We start from the raw sequence: 20,413 nt of genomic DNA, 5'->3' as shown, positions 1-20,413 counted from the left end.
TTTCTACCGTAACTGTTGGGAGAGGGGCGAAGTACGTGATACGCATAGTTACGGTAACCACCTGTTGTCACTTCCGTAAATCGTTGGCGGGAGATGCAAGAAACCAGGAAGTAGCTGGTTCAGCGGGTTTAGTTGTTGTGATTCAGAAGCAGTTTCAACAACGAGCTCCAAAAAACAACCAGACAATAATGGAAAATGATCCTCCTCTGCAGACAACGGATTGGAAGAACACTGCGGAGGCAGTTGCAAACTTCCGTCGACTACTACTTTGTTCGAAATGGTGAGTTTCTGTAGTAAGAGTTAGCTTGCTCACACTAGCTTGTTTAGTTTGGCAGTGGTTATGACACGTATGACCCACAGGATAGAAAAACAGTTGTAAGGCAAGCTTATATAATGCTGTCCTAAATGCTAACGTGCTCCTTGATACAGGAATTAGCTATATCATTCTGTAGTAGGTGTGTGAGCTAAACCTACTGCGCAGGTCATATACAAACGTTAGACTGTGTATGTTCTTCCGATATAGACCCGTTTGTGTTCCAAATAGTTTGATGTCCTGAATGCTGTTGTGAACTAAAAACACGGTTATGATCAACACTCATGCTCAGTCCTGCTATGGCTGTAGTGACCATTTTTCAACTGTTTTGTCTTTTTTTCCTCCAGCTCCAGTTTAATGAAAGATCCCGTCTGTTTAGGAATGTGCGAGCATATGCTGTGCAGGTAATGTAACCTCAGTTTGTCCCACTGTACTCTGCTCATTACCAGTGGACCTGTATTATGGAGGAAATTTTTATCTTTCAAGCACAGGTGTAGTTAATCTGATAATGAGGGCTTCACTCCACTTACATTCTGCCAGGACTGTGGAAGTGTGAATGCTGGCCTACTTGCAGGGTGCAGTGCCACACTTAAATAGTATTTCAAACCTACAGACTGCTTTTCCTGTGGCGACAAATCAAAATGTCAGAGGTGAGAAGGAATAGTGTTGCTTCTCCCCTCATGTATAAGAGGAGGGACTTAACTCAGTGTAGCAATGCTGCTCAATTAATGTACCTGTAGGTATACAACTACAATGTCAATTTATTCCTCCTTGGCATGACTAAATGCTTTTTGGAGGTGAAGCTATGGTAGTAGTATTTCTTCTTCTAATCTGTAACTTCTTTATTGCTCAGGTCCTGTGCTGGGCCCCGAGCAGGCGATGGCTGTGTTGTATGCCACAGCCCTGCATGGGTAAAGGACATCCAAATCAACAGGCAGCTCAGCAGCATAATACAGCTCTTCAGTGGTTTGGAGTCCCTGCTCAGTCCCAAAAAACAAGCAGGTAGACTGGAGCAACATGATGTGGCAGCTTGAAAGCATGAATTAACAAGTTATCTTTTCGGATCCATGTGTTTCATTATCTTTCTCACCATGCTCTTCCCCACACCCCCAGTCTAGCGGTTGTTGACTGAAATGTTTTTCTCCATTAATCTAATCTCTGAATAACAGTATTAGTGGCTTGTTCCTGTGGTTTATTGTATTTTTAATCCATCCAGCATCCAGGTAATAACAGTAATTATGTGATGCAATTATCCACATTACTGTTAAGCTTGCCAGTAAGACAGAGGACACAAGGGTAACTTTTTAATCCTTGAATTTAAATTGTAAACAAATCTGTATGTTTTTGTCTGACTTTCTGCACAGAAATAAGAGTTTTTAGAAATTGAGCAGAAAGTAGTGTTAGTTAACTGCACAATAAAATGTGGTGGTGTTTTTATCAGAATAGGTAGTGCAAGGTTATTACAAATACAATATAAAAAATTACAGCATCCTCCAAAGAGAAGTCTTTTGTGAAAAATTACTTTGTTTTAATTTTTGATTTCAGACGTGTCTGAAGCTGAGATTCTAACACAGCCACAGAGTCCTGTCATTAAACACAAGAGGAGCTTTAAGATCTGGTTCAGTCCTCGCAGCCGCAAGGTACGCTGTGCGGTGGAGAAACCTTCAGAGGCTAACCTACCAGACAGCAGGTTGTCTGTTGAAACGGCTGCAAAACAGCCAGGCCCACATGCTGTTCAACACCAGGAACTGTCAGTTTTCAATTTCACTTCGTCCTCCCAAGACTCTGGCTCTTCTTCACCTGAAAGATGCAACAATGAAAATAAAAACAAGACGAAGTCAAATAAGAAAACCGCTACCAAGAAGGGGAGCGTGTTGGTGCAAGGATCCACAAGGACCACACGTAAACAGACCAAGGTGAATATTAAGAAGAAGAGGCTAGAGGACATAAACGAGCAATGGGGAATCACAGAGGATGCTCGTGCCTTACCGGAAAAGGAGCAACCCTGTGTTGTCGGGCCAAAAAGGTCCAGTAAAAGGGTTTCTTTCCTAAGCCCAGCTGTCACCTCTGACGACCCTAAGTCTGCAATGCCACAGGAGAGTACTAATGAAGTCAGTCCTGCCAGGAGCACAGGAGAGAGTCTCTCAGGAGGCACCATCTCTGTACAGACTTACCAAACGCAGGCCGGTCAAATCGTTCAGCAAGACAAACTGTCTTCAAATGACATTCCTGAAAAACAACACATGTCCTCCCTAGAGCATTCCTCAAAAAGACCCAGAATGGAGGAAAAAGACTGCACTCTGGAAAACACACCAAAAAGACCAAGAGCTTCTCTAAACCACAGGAGAAAATCATTGGGACAGATGTCTCCAGCTGCCCTAAACCCCCCATCTTTGTCAAGCCCCAGGTGTGATAAGAGCTCCAAAACCTGTAGAAAACAATGTGCAGACAGCCCTTCTGGTCGAGCCATTGCATCACCAGAAAGCTGTGGAAAATCTCCCAGTACTCCTAGAACATCTGCAGGACGGCCAAGCCCAGGAAGTCCTGCATTTGTGAAGAAAAACCACAAGGGAGAGACCCCTCTGCATCTAGCTGCAATAAAGGTCGAGAAGTTTCTGAATAATTCATCGTATTTACTTTGCTCCATTTTCTATTACATTGTAGAAATGCAAATGTGTATGCACTGACTCACTGACAGCATTTAAAAACTAAGATAAAAAATGCATGATTTTCAACAAGAGTCAGAACATCTGTGCATTAGATTCTATAAGTTGCCTGTTTTGAATGATAAAGCTAGTTGAATTAGAATTGAATAGAGTGAAAGAGTGTTGTTACAAAATTGCTGTTCCGGCCAATATAAATGAAAGATTTATCAGCAGTTTAAAAAAAAAAAGATGAAAATGAATGATGATTGCAAGGTGCAAACTTTCATGCTTCATATTTGCCTCTAGTCTTTATTTTAAATTGCACAAATTAAATTTCATAGCTTGTTCTCCAGTGGAGTTGAAAATACCAGTTTTCAGATGTTCCTGGCCTGTTGAGAATATACCGTCTTACACTAATCCTTGTAAACATAGCCATAATCCCCCTCTGGATCCAAGACAAGGTAATCAATGGCCCACAGTAGAGCCTGATTGATAAACAGTAGGGCTTTGGTTCACTGGAATCAACTGCTGTGTTTGACGTTTTGCAGTTACAGGTCTGCAGTCCTGACCTGCAGGTTTGTTGTTGTGTCTCTGTCCTTTCTCAGGGAGACCTAGAGGCTGTCAGGGAACTGCTGGACCAGGGGGCCGATCCCAACCTGAAGGATAATGCCGGATGGACACCTCTGGTAAGTGATACATTTTAAAGCCTTGTTAGACAAACCAAGAGTGAAAAATATTTCTTCCAACAGTAGCAAATGTCCAAGTATAATTCTTTTTCTGAACTGTGCGGGTTTTAGTTTTTTGATGAAAAGTGTGTTTGGTCTTCTTTGTCAATAACATGAGCTATTTTCATTTTAATTCCATTTTAATTTTTCCAGACTGTTTTTTCAGTGTTTTTGGCACTGAAACCTTTCTTATTGGTGCTATCCTTGCAACTTTTAAATCTATTTATTGTAACACCAAATATTGTGTTCTATATATTAGTATTAAGCATCTATAATCTAAATGTGACAGAATGCTGGCAAATTAAAGGTTCATTATTGCAAGTGCTGCCATAGTTTTGAGTATGATGGCCCATGCTATTCTAACGCTTTAGCCTTAAGTTGACTCCACATGATAAGCTGGAAAAGCCTTCAATGCTGCCTGAGTATTTTCCCCCTTTGAGAATGTGTATGAGTGTTTGCCTAACTCTTTATTGCAGCACTTCATGTGGCTACTAGCTGTCAAGATGCTCCACTCAAACTTGAGTATTCGATTTGAGTTTTGACAGTTTGTAGCTGATCTTTTAAATTGCTACCAATAAGCTTAGGGCTTGAAATATTCATATTTGACTGCTTGTATATATCTGTGAAGGCTGGGAGCAGTCTGACTTGACATGCTACATCCAGACCTCCTGGGTTTGTCTTTTCCAGACCTGTCAGCAACATTTTCATTCAACATTTCAATCTTTTTTTATTACCTTGATGATGGTATTGTTTTACCTATCTGACTGTTAGGCTTAAAATAAACAAACCAGACTCTACTGTGAAGCTCAGGAAGCTTGTTAGATACGTATCTGTCAACGGAATACTACTGTTTACACCAGTTTATAACATTGCATATAGTTTTATTTGCTAATTCGTATTTTTTAAGACAGTCATTGGAAGAAAATAACTGCATTGCCATTAACAGCTTTCAAGTGGAAGAAAACAGTTTTTTGCAAAAAAAACCTTAGTTGCCCATTTTAGTTGAAACATCACTTGTATTTAAATGGTGAGCAGTTGCACTGTGTCTTAATTGCACTCCTAGATGAAGCACTCTTTTATCCTAGCTGTATGGCTCATCAATGTTAATTTTAGAAAGTTGAGAACTAGGGCAGGAAATGCTTATGTGTTCTCTTCAGATAATATTACTCTATACGAGTTACTTTGAGTAAGCTGTAATGTGTGACATCAACATGGTGTTAATTGATATGTACTTGCATCATATCAGTGGAAGGAAGTGCCCATCAAAAGTAGAAAATAGTCTTTAACACATGTCAACAGAGAAACTACAATGAAGAAAAGAACATATTTGTCTGTGTCTCTTTGTTTCAGCATGAAGCATGTAACCTGGGTCACTTGGCTGTGGTAGAGGTGCTGATCTCAAAGGGAGCCCTGTTGAACACACCTGGCTATGAAAACGACTCCCCTCTCCACGACGCTGTGAGAAATGGACATTCCGCAATTGTGAAAGTGCTACTGCAGCTTGGCGCTTCACAGAGTGTACTGTAAGTTACATCAAATGTTTTTTCATACTTGGTTTTAGAGGAGAGGTGCTGCTGTTGTAACCCATTTTTTATATGCCTGACTGTGGTCATTGTTGGTTTAAGTTTTCACTGATATCACAATGGCAATCACTTTTTTCTTTTCTTTTTTTTTTTCATTAGCCTTAGTTGCTTTTCCATATTTTTTTCAACTTATATTTCATTACACCATAGAGGAGTCTAGGCTCTCTGGACCAGCTTTGTAATTAAAGGCATAGAGTGAGTCAGTGTAGTATAGAGGTGGACAGATGTAAGAGGCTGATGCTTATTAGTTGTTGCTCAATCAGCTGGTGCTGTATCAGCGTTTTTGGTCAGTGCCTTGGGGTAAGAGTAGTGTCAGTTAAGGTCAGTATGTTGGTCACTGACTGCTCATCATTTGACCGCTACATTTTAGTGTATTTGCCTTTTTGCTTTGCTGGCTCCTCAGTGCAGTGTTCTGACTCTCATCTACGTCGCTTTTTGCTAGTTAGTTTGCTGTCTGCAAGGCAGGAAAGAGGCGGTGATTGGCACTGTCTATCAGGACTCTGTAAGATGAATGCAATCTTTGTCCTACCTTCTCCCCTTACTACGCAGTATTGCACACATACAAGCAGCAAACCAAGGTATCTGCCAATGCAATCCCTAATGGAATGACTGGCACACCGCTCGGGGGTCTGGAAGTACAAGTTTTGCAGATATTCATTGTTTCTTTTTGTGTGTATTTGCGTGTGTTTTTTTCATTGCTTATTGAGTGGACTTTTTGAGCTGAGCGTCTGATCAGTATTGCAATAGTAAATAAGCATAAATATCTACCAGTGCAGGACATTTGGCACACATGTACGGTAATCACTAGTTCATGTCAGTGCCATGTGAACATTTTTTTAATGAGATATGATGCAACCAATGAATTTGAATTAGCTATTGGTGCAGTCTTAATGATCACCATAGGAAAAAAAAAAAGAGCACTCGATACATACTGATGTTATGTACCATTACCTGTGTCAATCCACTACATTGGACTAACATGATTATATGGTCATGCCACAAATAAGCACTGGCAGTCAGCAAATATAAGTAGTTATTACAGCTAACACTAAACATTACCATAAAGTACATACTTCATTCAGTCACTAAAAGAACTATATTCTTTTTTCTTTTTTTTTTTTTTACCACATTTGCAATATTTAATAAGTCATTACTCCTAATTCATTCATGAGCATGTGGGTGTCAGGACTGAAAATCTTGTCACATCAACCAGGCAGTCAACAACTTGCCTGTAATATGCAAGTAAATGCAATAATGCATCAACAAAGGCAGTGAAGAAGACAGGCGGCAGGTGAGCATAGATGGGGACTCTGCATATTTAAAACTGCTTTGCAAATAGAATGGAAATTGGTTCTGCATTTTTGTTAGACCTCAACAGTTCACACAATGTTTTTAGATGGAGTGTAAAATAAACTTTGTTTACAAGAGAGCCTCACAGGGCACCTTCAAGATAATGTGGCTCTGACAGCTTCCAGTGAATGGTTGTCATTTTGCTGTTTCTTCCAATCTTTGAAATGTACTCCATAATGTATACTGCCTGTGCTGCAGTTTCATTCTCTTGTCAAAACAAAGTGCATTGCTCTGATGATTTTTGGCTTTTATAGACTGGACTATACTTATAAGTCACACAATTTGAAAAATTGTTTGAATAAGGGTGTTGCTTGCATCAAGCAGATACTGCTGTTTGTAATGACAGTTTGGCCTCGGAAATGGGAATTTGCACTTACAGACTTCCAGTACTCTTAACAGAGATATTAGGAAAGCCATGTATTGTATGTGGGTAAGAAAGACATGATGTACTTTATGTCCACCTCTGAATTAAAATTTAAATCTTCTGGCAGTGGGTAAAAAGAACAGTTGTGCTTGCAGTGGGTACCCACTAGAACCACCACCGCCTTCTTCCCACTCGTGTACTTAAGCCTGTGGGAGCGCGTTTGTCACTTCACCTTCAACACAACTCTTTCTATATGTTTTTTTTAAGACATTCTTCTCACATGCTGGCGCTTAAACCGGTTTCTATGTAGGTGTCAGGGACATTTTATGTTTGTTTGTATTTGTGTGTGTATGGGGGCTGGGGGTATGAATCCAAATGAAATATTTTATGGACCAGTGGACCTATTAATTGTCCCCCAGGTGTTATCTTTGCTGACGCCTAATCTTTCAGAGACGACCTGCTGGGCTCTGTTCTCCTCTTCGTCTCTTCTCTTCCTTCTGTGCCTTTCTTCATTCCTTTATCCTTCCCCACTTCTCCTCAAGGTGACCCCAGTCTAGCTTCTTGCAGTTTTCTCAAACTTTCAAAATGTACACCTAAAGTTCTTTCCTCAGTGTTTCCACTGTAACCAGGAGACAGTTGGCACTTTTATCATCTTTTGAGTCTGTGTATGATGGTGCTTCATAGATTACTTTAAACCTCTTTTGCTCACACACAACCTTCTAAAGCTGTCTTTGACATATAAACAAAATCTCTAAATGTAAAGTGCTCTTCTCATCACATGCGTTTATAGATTTTGCACTGAATAGCATGCACTTCCCAGTAATGCTCTGCAGCCCTGTACTATGGATTTTTGTTTGCATGCTGTGAATCTAGTGTTTTTGACCCATGAATAAAGTAGAGCACAAATTTCAGCTCAACCTCATACCAAACAATTATGCTCCAACAAGTGAATAACACAGATGGGTGCACAGTTTCACAGAATAAGCAGGGTGTGACATCGCTAGATTGTTTTGCTCAGGGCTCTGTAAGGGCAAATATTGAATGTTAGTGTCCTGCTTGGCACAGATTGTGATGAACTGATTAGACAGAATGATTATCTTTTCTGAGAAGTCTTTGCTATGGACATATAGTTCCTATTACTGTGTGAAAGCTTTGTAGCAAAGGCAGTCAGTCAGAAAGGCATTACAAAAATAAGTGTTGTGTAACCTAGTGCAGGATGAATTATGCAGCAAAAGGCATGTTTTCTTTCTCAAAATAAACATACAAGTAAGGAAAAGGTTTTTGCTTTCTTGTTTTGTTCTCAACGGATATTTAAAAATTAAGTTTCCTTATGAACCTCATGTCTTACAAACAAATGGTCAGTTTAGTCCATACACTTTCTAAAATCCTGACACTCTCACTCTGAACAAAAAGCCACTAAAACTCATTACATCTAGCTTCATTAACAGCGGCTTCTGTTGTATTCTATGGTATTTTTTTTAGCTTTAGCACTGACCAGTAGTGGTGGAAATCATCTTCATTCATGTAGCACTCAAGTTTGTGGAGAAATAAAAATAGTTAAAAAAGAAAAATACTTTAAAATGACATAGTGGACTTGTATAGTTAGAGGTGTGGTGTTGCATCAGTGTCTCCATCGATTTGGCTCTGCTACCAGCTTAAAGGCACAACCACGTCCTGCTTCAGTACCCTTCATAGAAAGTGGCTTGACGCAATAACGGTCCTGCCTCATGGAGTCTCTGTGAAAGGGGGGATAGTCATTGGTCTCAATGTTACTTTGTATTACAGTGTTGTCTGTGATTTTAAACATGAGACACCTAAAACAAAAGAGGAAAACTCGTAAGCGTAATGTAAGAGCTTTTGCTGCATATATTATATATATTCCCTTCATTTGTTTTTCTGAATGTATTATATATCGTATTTTAAGTATTTAGTTGGATAGTTGTAAGCATTTGTCACCATTGTAATTGTTTTTTAGGTTGAACTCAGGAAATAGTTAATTCTGTTGGTCAGTCATATCTGTCCAGTATAACTGCATGTATGTACAGTACTGTGGGACTCCGAAGCACTTCATATTATTTTTCTCTTCACAGTAATCTGTATGGAAAGCGCCCGGCAGATTATGCAGTGAGTGAGGAGATGTTGGAGATTTTCCAGGAAGCCTCAAAAGGAACCCAGTATGCTAATGCTCATACGGCTCACAGCCCCTCAGCCAGTCTCTCTGTGGTACGTCTACATGAAAATGTGAATAACCTTTCTTTTCTATCAAAATTGCAAACCCTACAGTACTAAAGTTGTTGCATCAAAGACCTGGATATTTTTAAATCGTGCAGTTATGTTCCACTGTCTTAGGTGAGTGACGGCGTGAGAAGAGATCAGAATGTGGTGTTTTTACCCACCAAGCTATCACCGCCAGAGCAGCATCAACTGTCCCAGCTGGGACTGCAGCTGGGAGGCAGGATGGTTGACACCTTTACTAGCTCAGGTAATGTTTGTATGACCCATTCACCTTCTCTGTTGGTGCCTATTTGCTTGTACTTGTGTTCACTCCCAAAACCTCTGATAGTCAAAAGATGGTTTTATAAGTTTTATGCTCATTTACTTGATGGGTTTGGGAATAGTGAGGTAGTCTCCTGCCCTGGCCTTGATGCTTGTTATAAGTATCATATATTATAGACTGCCCCCACCACCTTTAAAGGTTTTTATCCTATGTGGTCCTTTTCTCAAAGCCAAGCTTTATAGTTTTACCAGCTAACATAGCCCCATTTGTATTGTGAAAGACAACAGTAGGTGCTTAAGCATTACCACTTCTGAAAGTTCAACAAGTGCTTTACAGCTGTGTACATCACTGTGATACAAAAGCTCCTTCACTGTTGCATAGTAATAGCTGGAAGAACACTAGAGAGAAAAAGTAATTGAAATCATTTCTCATAAAATGTTTGGAGGTACTGTCAGAGTGATGAATACATGCTAATGAAAAACAGAAGTGTTTCTCACTTTTTTTTCACAACTCTGTCCTCCCGTGGCTGGAGGGTTGAACATTTTAGAGAGTGTTTTGTGTGTGTGTGTGTGTGTGTACATTTTAAACAAAAAGCCTACAAATCCACCCAAATCCATGGTCAATGCTGAAAGAAAGAAGGTTTTGCCCTGGAGATATAATTACAGTATGCTCATTTCGTGCTTGTCAACTGCACTCACTTGTTGAATGAAGAGGCAATAAGCTTGTATTTAAATTTTAATTAACCTATAATTATGTGTCCTTGTCTTTGTAAAATTAGCTGCCGCGTGGTCTCGTGTTGTGTTGCCACAAGCTATTTGACAGGTTTGCACTAAGCCCACCTGTTGACCCACTCGGAGACTGTTAGCAAATTATTATGAACAGTGAGAGAAGTGCACTGCATTAAGGGGGATAAAACAGTGATCAGAGCCATAAATATGAGTGTTACATTGCATTTGCATAAGTGTTCATGAATTAGCATCTAACTATTCTGTCACAAAATATGTCCAATAATGTGTGGTTATTGAAGCTACATTCTCCACATAAATAGCTTTGTCTAATGTAATTCCTAACATATACACGTTTATTATAATTATAACTATTTATATGTCACTGCTTGTAGGCATTGTGCTCATGGTTATACTTGTGAATAGTAACAGACGTGTAACAAACAAAGTTAATACCTTGGCTCTGCTCTCGTCCCACACAGCAGTCTAATCACAATGTGAAGTGGGTGTGTATGTTTGATTGCTATTTTTTTGTTTTGTTTTCTTTCTTTTTTTTGAATCGTCATCCATAATACCCCCTCATCCAGCATAAGAAAGCTAAAGGACTTTGATTCTGATGAAGCATATTGTACTGTAGAAGTAGAATCTCGCTGACTCATGTTTTTGGCATTCATTATATTTGTTATACAGTATATATCTTGATATTGATGTCATAACAGTACTTCTAGAATTCAAACAGTTGGTTCAGACTCCTTTTAATAATAATAATAATATCCTCAATAATAATACAGCAATGTTTGTACAGATAGTGTCTTCTATAGCTCATAGTTTCTATTAGCAGCATCTGTTATGTTGTCTCATGTTAGACACTTCAGCTATCCAACAGCATTTCAAAAAGAGAGGCATTTTTCTCTTAAAACAGAGAAGGTACTTGAGGTTGATAGTGGTCAGTAATGAAAAAAAATGTATTTGCTTTCTTGTTCTTAGACGATACATAAACACTTCAAGTTAAAATAGAAAAAAAAACTGTGTAGCACTGTAGGAGGACAGCCAGCAGCTATCTGTGTATTAGCAAGACTCCTTTTACGTAATACCTTTTCAATTTGGTTTTCCTGTTTCTTTCAGTGAGCCATGTCGTAGTGCCAGAGGGACAAATGCCCACCACCTACTCCACCCTCCTGGGTCTTCTTGCTGGCTGCTGGATTGTCAGATACAGCTGTAAGTAAGGAGCTGTCTGTTGGAACAGCTCTCTGTTGATCCTATTTTTAAATGTTAAATGCTGCTGTTGGAACCAAGGTAACTCCAAGGTATGTACTCCAGTGACAGCAACCTAGGCGATATTCAAAATATCTTACTAAATGCAGGGCTTCTGAAGAGAGAGATGAGAATTCACTGTCACAATGAATGGCAATTTATCACACTTCAGTACATTTCATACATGACAGTTCTTTATTCAGTGTTAAGAGAAAAACACAATATTTAAGACCACATTGATTGATAAATATCTTGAAAGTGTGTATTTATTGCCTAAGTCCTGCAAAGTCTTTGGTGTTAATCCCTCCTCCTCAGACATGCATGACCTTCATACATCCTCTTGTCTGCACCCTTTGAGGTGAAGTCAGACTTCAGAATGGAAACTTAAGCATTCAAATACTTACTTAATGCAGAACAGGCAACATCCCAGGAAACATTCAAAGAACATTGCAAGCGGCAATTTTCAGATCAATTTATTTCTGCTGCTTTGTGTGCACACCTGAAAAAAATGCCCGACTGTCAAACAGAATAGGTGAGTAACTGGAATCTGGGAATCGATACACCACAGGGCTTCAATATCAGTAGCAATGAAAACAGGGCTAACTCACTTTCCTTCTTGTTTTTTTGGCAAGATGAATACTTTACAAAATTTTGCTATTCTCAGCCAGTCTTCCTGGCATCCTTGAACCCAGTCAACAAGCAGATATTCAGAAGAAGTCGACTTCTGGGGAAGTAAAAAGAGGCTTGCTGTCAAAGAGTTTTCTGGCACTTTGGTGTGCCCTTGACTGGTGAATTCGTCAGTAGCATCACTTCACTCTGTGTGTGTGTGTGTGTGTGTGTGTGTGTGTGAGCTGCATCCCCATGCATGCTTGTCTGCCAATTCAGCTTTGGATTTGTGTGGTTGTGTCACTGTACAGTTTTGTGTGTTTGGACCATATTCAGCCCCTCCCCTTCTCGTTCTTCCACGCAGGCTGAGCACTTGACACAGCTTGTCTCGTTCATGACAATCACTGGCATCCTATCTTTCTGTCCTTGCGTGAATGTGTGTGTGAGCACACACAAGCAGCTTCTCACTGTCACCTGCCTTTGTATCTCATCGCTGTCAACAAAGCCAAGCCCTGGCTTACCTCTTTATCAGTGCTTTGCTTTTTAGGTGGAAAAGAAGCTCAAGAGTTTCATTCTGACCTTAATTCAAAGACCTCTTAAGCTTTAATCATGCTTTCATTCAAGAGTAGTCTGATAAAATAATTTCCCCATCATGCTGAAGATTTGTATGACATACTTATTTGGTTCTTTTCCTGGAATGAGATGAGAAGATGCGTATTTATCTGAATGTTAAAACTCCAGTCAGCAGGTGTTTAGCCTAACTTGGCATGAAGATTGCAGGGTGGGGGAAACAAACCAATTATCTCTCTAATTAACGTCTCATTTTGAACTCTGCATGAACAAATATGGAAAAATTACTATATAGCCAGCCACAGTGACTGTTCTTTGTGATTATTAGCAAGGTTGCAAGTTTGTTATCATCACACCTGTATAGAAACCTACATGTAATGTATTCAGCAGCCTGAGATGCTAAACAAATCACAGTTTTTACACATATTTTTTGGTTTAGAGTCTGCAGTAGAGGTGTTAAAAGGCACTTTTATCACCTTGCACACAGAAGACAGTTTCTGCTGTGTCAGATCTGTTCCATTCGTCATTTCATACCTTTGTCTTTTTGTCTTTTTACCCTCTATTTTGTAATTTCCCTGCACTTCTTGTGACTGCTAATGCTGCTTGCCCAAGGGCATGTATGGGCTCATGTGCTTCCTTTGAATACACAGCTACTTCTTTGTGGTATCCAGTGACATGTTTACCATGGCCCTGGCACAGTGGAACCCCTGACCCTGTCAGAGATTGAATTCTCCGAGCTATCTGCTGGTGGTTTGCTACTGCTGTGTACCCATCAATATGTGTATTTTATTTATTTGTTTATATAGTTTGACAGAGGTGGATATTTGAGATGTTTTGACTATGACAAGGTCAACCACACTCAGGGAAAACCTCTATTTGTTAGGTATTGACTGTCTCAGACTTTCAAACCTGAGTCAGTGTGACCCTATCTTATCCTGTCTTCAGTGTCACTGACCGTTTGTCCCTCTTGGAGTATATTTATTCAGTAAATAGCCTTTGTGTTAGCTGCTAGCTCTGTTTTCAGTTTCCAGGCTTTGAAGAGTTCATAACACAACTGTTTAAGGTTTTCACTGATTGCAGAACAAAGGCAATAATTTACAGCAAAAATAAGTCAGTAACAATCCTAAAACATTTCCTAAACCTTTACAGTCTCCATTAGCCTATCAAGTTATCCTATTTCCTTTTTGATTCTATGCAAAGAATTAGGATGGTCTCTGTCAATTAAGTTGGATTTCAAGCAGCAGTACCCCAAACGTAGAGGACTGTGTCTCTGGATATAACTGGATGGGCATACAACCAGTCAGAACAAAAGTATGTGACCTAGGCAGACGTGTAGTGGAGGAAGTTCCTTAGTGAATTACATCATCAGTTTTGCTATAAAATTGTTCTTAGCAATTCTACAAATATTTAGAGGCAAGCAAAACATAAAATCATAAGTCATTGCATATGAATTATAGCGCCCAATTTTTGGATAAATGGTTACAATTTGTACAAGAGGGTTTGCACCAAGTGGAACTGGCTGTAAAGGGGAGCGATGCAGATGGATTTCACAGAGAGAATTTTTGTGAAGTGAATGGTGTGGCTTACCAGCTTAGGTCTGAATGCTAAAGAGCTGCTAAGCTGCTTGTCCCTGCTCTTTGTGCTCTGTGCATGTCTCTGTTTTATTAATGTCCAGCAGTATGACAGTATGTTAGCCCACACACGGAAAATCTGACAGCCAATAATCAGGTGACCATGACAACTATTAATCAACAGTAAGCTTTTGTTCCTTAGAACTATTTAATTCCTTAATTAAACCTTTAGAATTTTTCTTTAGTTTCAAAGGACAATACAATATTTCTTTCTTCACTATGAGGACAAATTGCGTTTGCTATTCATAATATCACAGTTGCATTTAGTTAACTAAAGGTACAGGGTTCACCTTCCTGCTTATGTGAGAGGTTTGTAAACACTTTTTTAACCAATCTAGTTTTCATGATTTTTTGATGTTCCACTTTTTAAAACTGCCCCTCCCCCCCAGCTTGACATGTGATAATAGAGCACTTACTGGAAACAGCAGCACTGTGATCTGTGCCATGCTCAGAAGTATTTTTTTCTCTGTGACAGTGAGGGGTCATTAAAATGTGCAGATTTTTCCTTATCTGCTTTTATTTAAAAACATTTTTTTGTTGTTTTTTTCTTTTTAAGATTATTTTCTTAAGGGTTTAGAACAATATCAACTTTTGATCAACTCAAGAGACAGAGGAAAAGATGTGATGCTTGAATTCTGCTTAATACTTAAAACGAGGGTTGCATCATTAACTCCATCACGCTGTGGGCATCGTTCTCTGTCAACAACTGCAGCTTTGCCAATACTTGAAATCTTCTAGCTTGTGATAAAACAGACATGAGCTTTGTCATCCCCCATTCGCTGTTGCCTTGTCACAACTGTTTCAAGTCAACATAATTAGCTGTAGCTTTAATTTTCTTTGTTCTTTCTCTTTGATGCCAGGGGTGAAGGCATGTCTGCAGGCAGGGAAGTGGATGCCTGAAGCTGAGCATGAAGCCGCAGAAGGCCCACAGCGCAGTCGCATGAACAGATGCAGTCTGGTAAGTGAGAGTCACACAGAGATCTGAATTTGATAAGTTAAGGTTGTCTACACCCTCTTTCTTTGGAAAAGTTTATTTTTTGTGTTGTGGCATATGGTGTTTGTTTGTATTTTAATCATATGGTTATACGATCTTTCTTGATACAAATCAATAGAAACATTTTAAATCTAAATCCAAATCAGTCTTAATCTGAAAATCTTTGTTAAGCCCATTGTCTATTTTTGAATTTGCTGCCAACCACTGTTGATAGGGACAAGCAGAAAGGATCTGAGAGACAGCTGCTTCAGACAAAGCCAATAACACACACATGCGTCTTACTGGGTTCATCATCCTGACCTCAAGTCTAAACAGGAAATTGTGGTAGTCCTTGAAAATTGCTCTTCACTTTCCAGTTGCCCTTAAACCTGACAGTCTGTTTCAGACAGAAAGAGGACACTGTGTTTCTAGTTGGCAGAACTGATATGCTCCTAGGGCTGCACTTGATGTTAAATCTGTCTAGTTTAGATTCATTTGTGCAAATTTGATTATAGTCTGACATTTAGACGCCATTTTGTGTTGATGAGTGTGATTTGGTGCAGTGAAACAACAAAATATCAACAATCAACACCTCTTATGGTTGCCATTTTTACATGGCCCTGAAGACAGTCATGATAATAAACATGTTTTAAGTTTGAGCTTCAGTTGTAATCAAAAGTTACAGACACCAGAAGTGAAATTGAGCTAAAGTTTAGTCAAAGGATCCTCTCATGAGAAACTCTTGAGAGAGCTAATTTACAACCCCACAACAGTTGAGTTCATTGATGCTGTGAATAGAACAGTCTCCAGCGGCCTCATTCACTGCTGCTTTAAACAGTAATGCTAAGTGGTTCAGAGTTTGTCTGGAGAATGATGCTTATAAAAATGTCTTCTGCCTCTACAGTAAAGAGGCAAATACAAAGCACCCACCCACACACACACCTGCCTAGATTTAGTTACAGAGCGTTTAGCTTCGTCATAAACAGATGAGACATGCTACTGAGATCACATGTGCTTAGGTTTCAGCCTGGTGCTAACATGTTTTAATGAATAATGCAATTTCCCCATTGTGGGACTAATAAAGGTATTTTTAATCTTAAAAAAATAGATGTCCTATACTCATAAAGAGAAGAAGAAATCATCAGCCATCTCCCTAATTGAGTGTATTTTTTTTTTCTTTGTAGCTTCCACCACTCTTCGATGGCTGTTTCTTCTTCCTTTATGGCTCCTTCAAGGCACCTACCAAGGATGAGCTCACAAAGCTGATCAAAGAGGGAGGAGGTCAGCTCCTCAGTCGCCAGCCCAAGCCAGACAGCGATGTGACTCAAACCCTGAGTGCTGCAGCCTACCATGCCATGCCAGGCACCGACCAGGCCCTCTGCACGCAGTATATCATCTTTGATCCCCAGGGCGCCTACAAGCCTGCAGTGGTAAGACGTGGAAAGGTGTGGTCAGCTCCCTCCTCTTGGCTCATTGACTGCATTGCAGCCTTCAGCCTCCTTCCTGTGCCGGACCTTTAAATGTTAGTCTGAATATTTTTTTTAATGACTAAATATCACACATAAACACGGTCATAATGTGTCTACGGGTAGCTAGCGCAAATTACATATATATAATAATAATGGAGTTTAATTGTAGTAACTCATGCTTAAATACATAATTAAAGTGTAACTTTACTCATTTGTTCTGTTTTTGTTCTGAACTATTACGCAGTATAAAGCAATGGTTGGCTGGTCCGGGGGGTCATAAATGAAACCGGAAGCATATACAGTTTTTTAAATTTTGATATGGTGCCTTCAGATATAATAGTTTGACTAGCAGAGTGTGCATTTTGTGCTGTAATCTCAGAGAAAAATGTTTCTAATAAATCACTGGAAGAGGCTTAATCTTTTCTGGTCATTAATTTCCTTATGATAAAATCTGAGAAGCCACTTTATAATGCAAACATAATCATCATAATATATCAAAAGGAGCGGTTGAATTCTGCACCGTATGTGTGGAGAGGGTGACGAGATGACACAAGGTAACAAGGCCAGTCTACATACAGCTTTATGTTCCTGAGTTATATTGAGATTTTCCCTTCACTGCAGGTTAAAGACGACCATAGAGTTATTCTCTGACACTGCTCTAAGCAGGGGTTGCAGTGGCTGTGGGTTAAATTGGGTAGTTCAGATGCTTCTTGCCTCCTTGATGTCCTTCGGCTCTTCCCACGGAATCCCAAAGCATCTCCAGCCCAGATTCTATATGGTATTTAATCCCTCCACCATGTTCTCAGTGTACACCAGGATCTTCTTTGAGTTTTACCACAGGGAGGCATTCAGGCATAATCCTAAAGAGATCTCCCAAACCACCTGAACTGGCTTGACTTTTTAAAGTTAAGGAGCAGCAGTTGTGCTTCAGACTTCTCAACCAATGCGCACGCAAAGGGAAACGTGACCGTTGGTGATTGTTAGAAATTAGATTGACCGAAATTAGATTCAGTTACCTAATTCGTAATTTGCTCCCTCTTCAGTACGTTTCAGCACAGCATCCACATCACTACAGCAACGTTCTGTCCGTCCATCATGAACTCATTTTCAGCACTTTCTTCTTCTGTTGAGGAAATTTCAAAGTTTATTTGTAGTTTTATTTGTGTCATGTGTGTCACATTGAAGTCATTTTATCTGCTGCAATATCTAAATGAGTGGTTTCAGAAGGAAATTATATTCCATAAAATGCATGAGTTTACAAAGAAACGGATAATTATCTAATTGAAAATGTCTGTTTGATACAAAAGCAGGCTGCGGTTCACTGAAAAAAAGATCGATGGAAGCTCGATATTAAGTGAAGAATAAAAAAACAAAGCAATTAATTGTTCCATCGGAGTGCTGGCACTTGGCTGTGAACACAAAGCTAAACTTTGCAGGTATGTGTGCTTTAAAGAGGTCCACTACTGGCCATCTCCCAAGATGCCATTTTCAACAGGATTAGTCCGGGATGCACCTAATTGCTATTGATTGCTATGTGCTGCATAAAATTGCTTCCCCTTTCTTGTCCACAGTGGGAGGTGGGAGAAGGCAATTAGCAGTGCGGACAAGATAGAAGCCCAGACTGACTTGTAATGAAATGGAATGGAGGAATGAACCTGTGAGTAATGCCCTTGAACTCGGGGAGCATTGCAAAACCTTTAAGCACTAGTATCTTATTCCTTACATTCACACAACTAAGAGGCAGGGAAATATTGTCATTTTGTTTACACTTAATGCTTCATTGATTGGCATGCTACCTAGTGTTTACTTGTGTCTGTGTTTGTGGTGGAATTTAAAGGAGACCAACAGCCTTTGGGTTGAAAAAGCCAGTGCTTTAAAATAACTGCACATTTTTGAGTTGTTAATGATGTTTGTTTCATGTCATTTTTAAAAGACCCTATTATACAAAAAATGAAGTTTGTGCAGCAAACGGAGGAACAACATGACCTGCAGGTCATCTGCATGTGAGACTGATAGCAACATAGTAAAAAAAGGGTTTATTTAGACCTTTAACAGGGTTCTTGCAGGGTCTTAAAAAGTCTAAAAACGTCTAAAATGTAAATTTTTAAATTAAAGGCCTTAAAAAGTCTTAAAACGACCAGATTTTCACCCAAAGATCTTAAATTTAATCTGGTCAAGTCTCAATTTAAATTGTTTTTATTTTTTTAAAATAAAGTGAGTAAAATGCTGCAATCAGAAGCTGTCTCTCTTACTGAGGGGCTTGGATCGCTACTGTTGTTGGAACGTGGCACTACAAATCCCGCGATAACTGCTGGTCAGTTTGCCGCCATGTTTGAGATGCATGGAAAACACGGGGAAGTGTGTTTTCAGCGAGGCTTGGCTTAATAACAGCGATTCTCGCCACTTGTTGCAAGTGCTTCCTTGCAACCAGCAAGCTTGTTGTAAAACATCCAGTTAGGGACCTTGGGTGTGAAAGCAGTTGAGTCTCACTCCAAGGTGGACAAACACCCGCTTGCTGTAAAAAGCCTTCAGTGGGCTCAAGCTATTACCCAGTTTTGTATATCACCCCTGCCGCCCTCAACTTTGCTCCGCACTCCAGCAGTGTCACCACCACTTCGACTAACAACCTTCGAGCTACATTTGATTCCAATGAGACATCAAAATCGGAGGTGCTTTGGATTCTTAACTCGATTACAAAGCATCTGTCATACAACAGTTGTACTGTTCATTCATTCAGACCTTGAAAGGTCTTAAAAAGGTTTTAAAGTTAACTTACTAAAACCTGCAAGAACCCTGCTTTAAGTGTCCAGAATTGTCGCTATCAATGTAAAAAAAATAAATCCACACTCACGTTGGCCGAATAACACTTGTTTTCAGGTCTATTTAACAAAATATTTTTTTGTCTGGGTGATAATAATAATGCACGTTTCAATATTTCTTATGTCATTTTTTACTCCACCTCAGATTTCAGAATACACATTATATGTTTGAAGATATTTACATATGAACAACACGCGGAGCACCAAGGGCTGTTATATTTGGACCCTTTGTTGTGTACAATTTAGAGGATGAACATGTGCGAGCATGAATTCATATACAATCAAAGATGCTCATGGGTTTAAACAAATTTGTCGTAGAAATAATAGAACACATTAGTGAGTCCCTTTGTAAACAGACCCTTGGTGCCCCCCTCAAAAAAAATAATACAATTGATTGATTGTATAATAACAGTGTATCTCTCTTCCTTTAACAGGTAATACTCTGTGTTGGTTTTCAGGCACACTTTATGTAACAGTTTTGTTGCTGAAAAAAAAAAGAAAAGAAAGAAAATAAGGGGGAAAAACAATCTTTCATAGTTTCCAGCTACAGTAAATCGGTGTCTCGTGGGAAAAAAAGCAAATGGTATACGTTTACAAAATGCCCATGTTCAAACCTGTGGTTTGGATGATGGGAGGACAGATGGTGGTCGTATGAATAGACATTCACAGACAGACATGTAGACTCAAGTTTCTTGGCAAAAAATAAGAACAAAGAGACTGTGCAGCTGATCTGTCCTCAAAACTGTGAAGAGAATGCCGATTTTCTTCTGGTTTGCCCAGGCAGAGACGTCTGAGATGAGCACAGTGGATGTGAGCTGCGTGTTTCTTAAAAGGCAGCCTGTTTTTGTGCCTGTATACCTTATGTAAATGCACATTCCGTCCTGCAGCA

The 20,413-nt window shown here is 39.5% G+C and overlaps 1 protein-coding gene across 2 annotated transcripts; it reads left to right on the top strand.

The window, feature by feature from the left end:
• The first annotated feature begins 115 nt into the window (after nucleotides 1-115).
• Nucleotides 116-16,819, top strand: bard1 (BRCA1 associated RING domain 1). 2 transcript variants are annotated; one of them, XM_028393776.1, is made up of 11 exons: nucleotides 116-280; nucleotides 661-717; nucleotides 1,167-1,315; nucleotides 1,859-2,916; nucleotides 3,564-3,644; nucleotides 5,034-5,206; nucleotides 9,071-9,203; nucleotides 9,330-9,462; nucleotides 11,328-11,420; nucleotides 15,124-15,221; nucleotides 16,421-16,819. In XM_028393776.1, the coding sequence occupies exons 1-11, from the start codon at nucleotides 189-191 to the stop codon at nucleotides 16,754-16,756; spliced, it is 2,403 nt and encodes an 800-aa protein (XP_028249577.1). In that variant the 5' UTR covers nucleotides 116-188; the 3' UTR covers nucleotides 16,757-16,819. The 2 variants fall into 2 exon arrangements, with proteins under 2 accessions (XP_028249577.1, XP_028249575.1); XM_028393774.1 differs by having other exon boundaries at nucleotides 9,071-9,221.
• Nucleotides 16,820-20,413: the final 3,594 nt, after the last annotated feature.

This window comes from Parambassis ranga, chromosome 21 (genome assembly GCF_900634625.1).
Source record: "Parambassis ranga chromosome 21, fParRan2.1, whole genome shotgun sequence".
Taxonomy (NCBI): Eukaryota; Metazoa; Chordata; class Actinopteri; family Ambassidae; genus Parambassis; species Parambassis ranga.
This window is presented reverse-complemented; position numbering and strand designations above follow the sequence as displayed.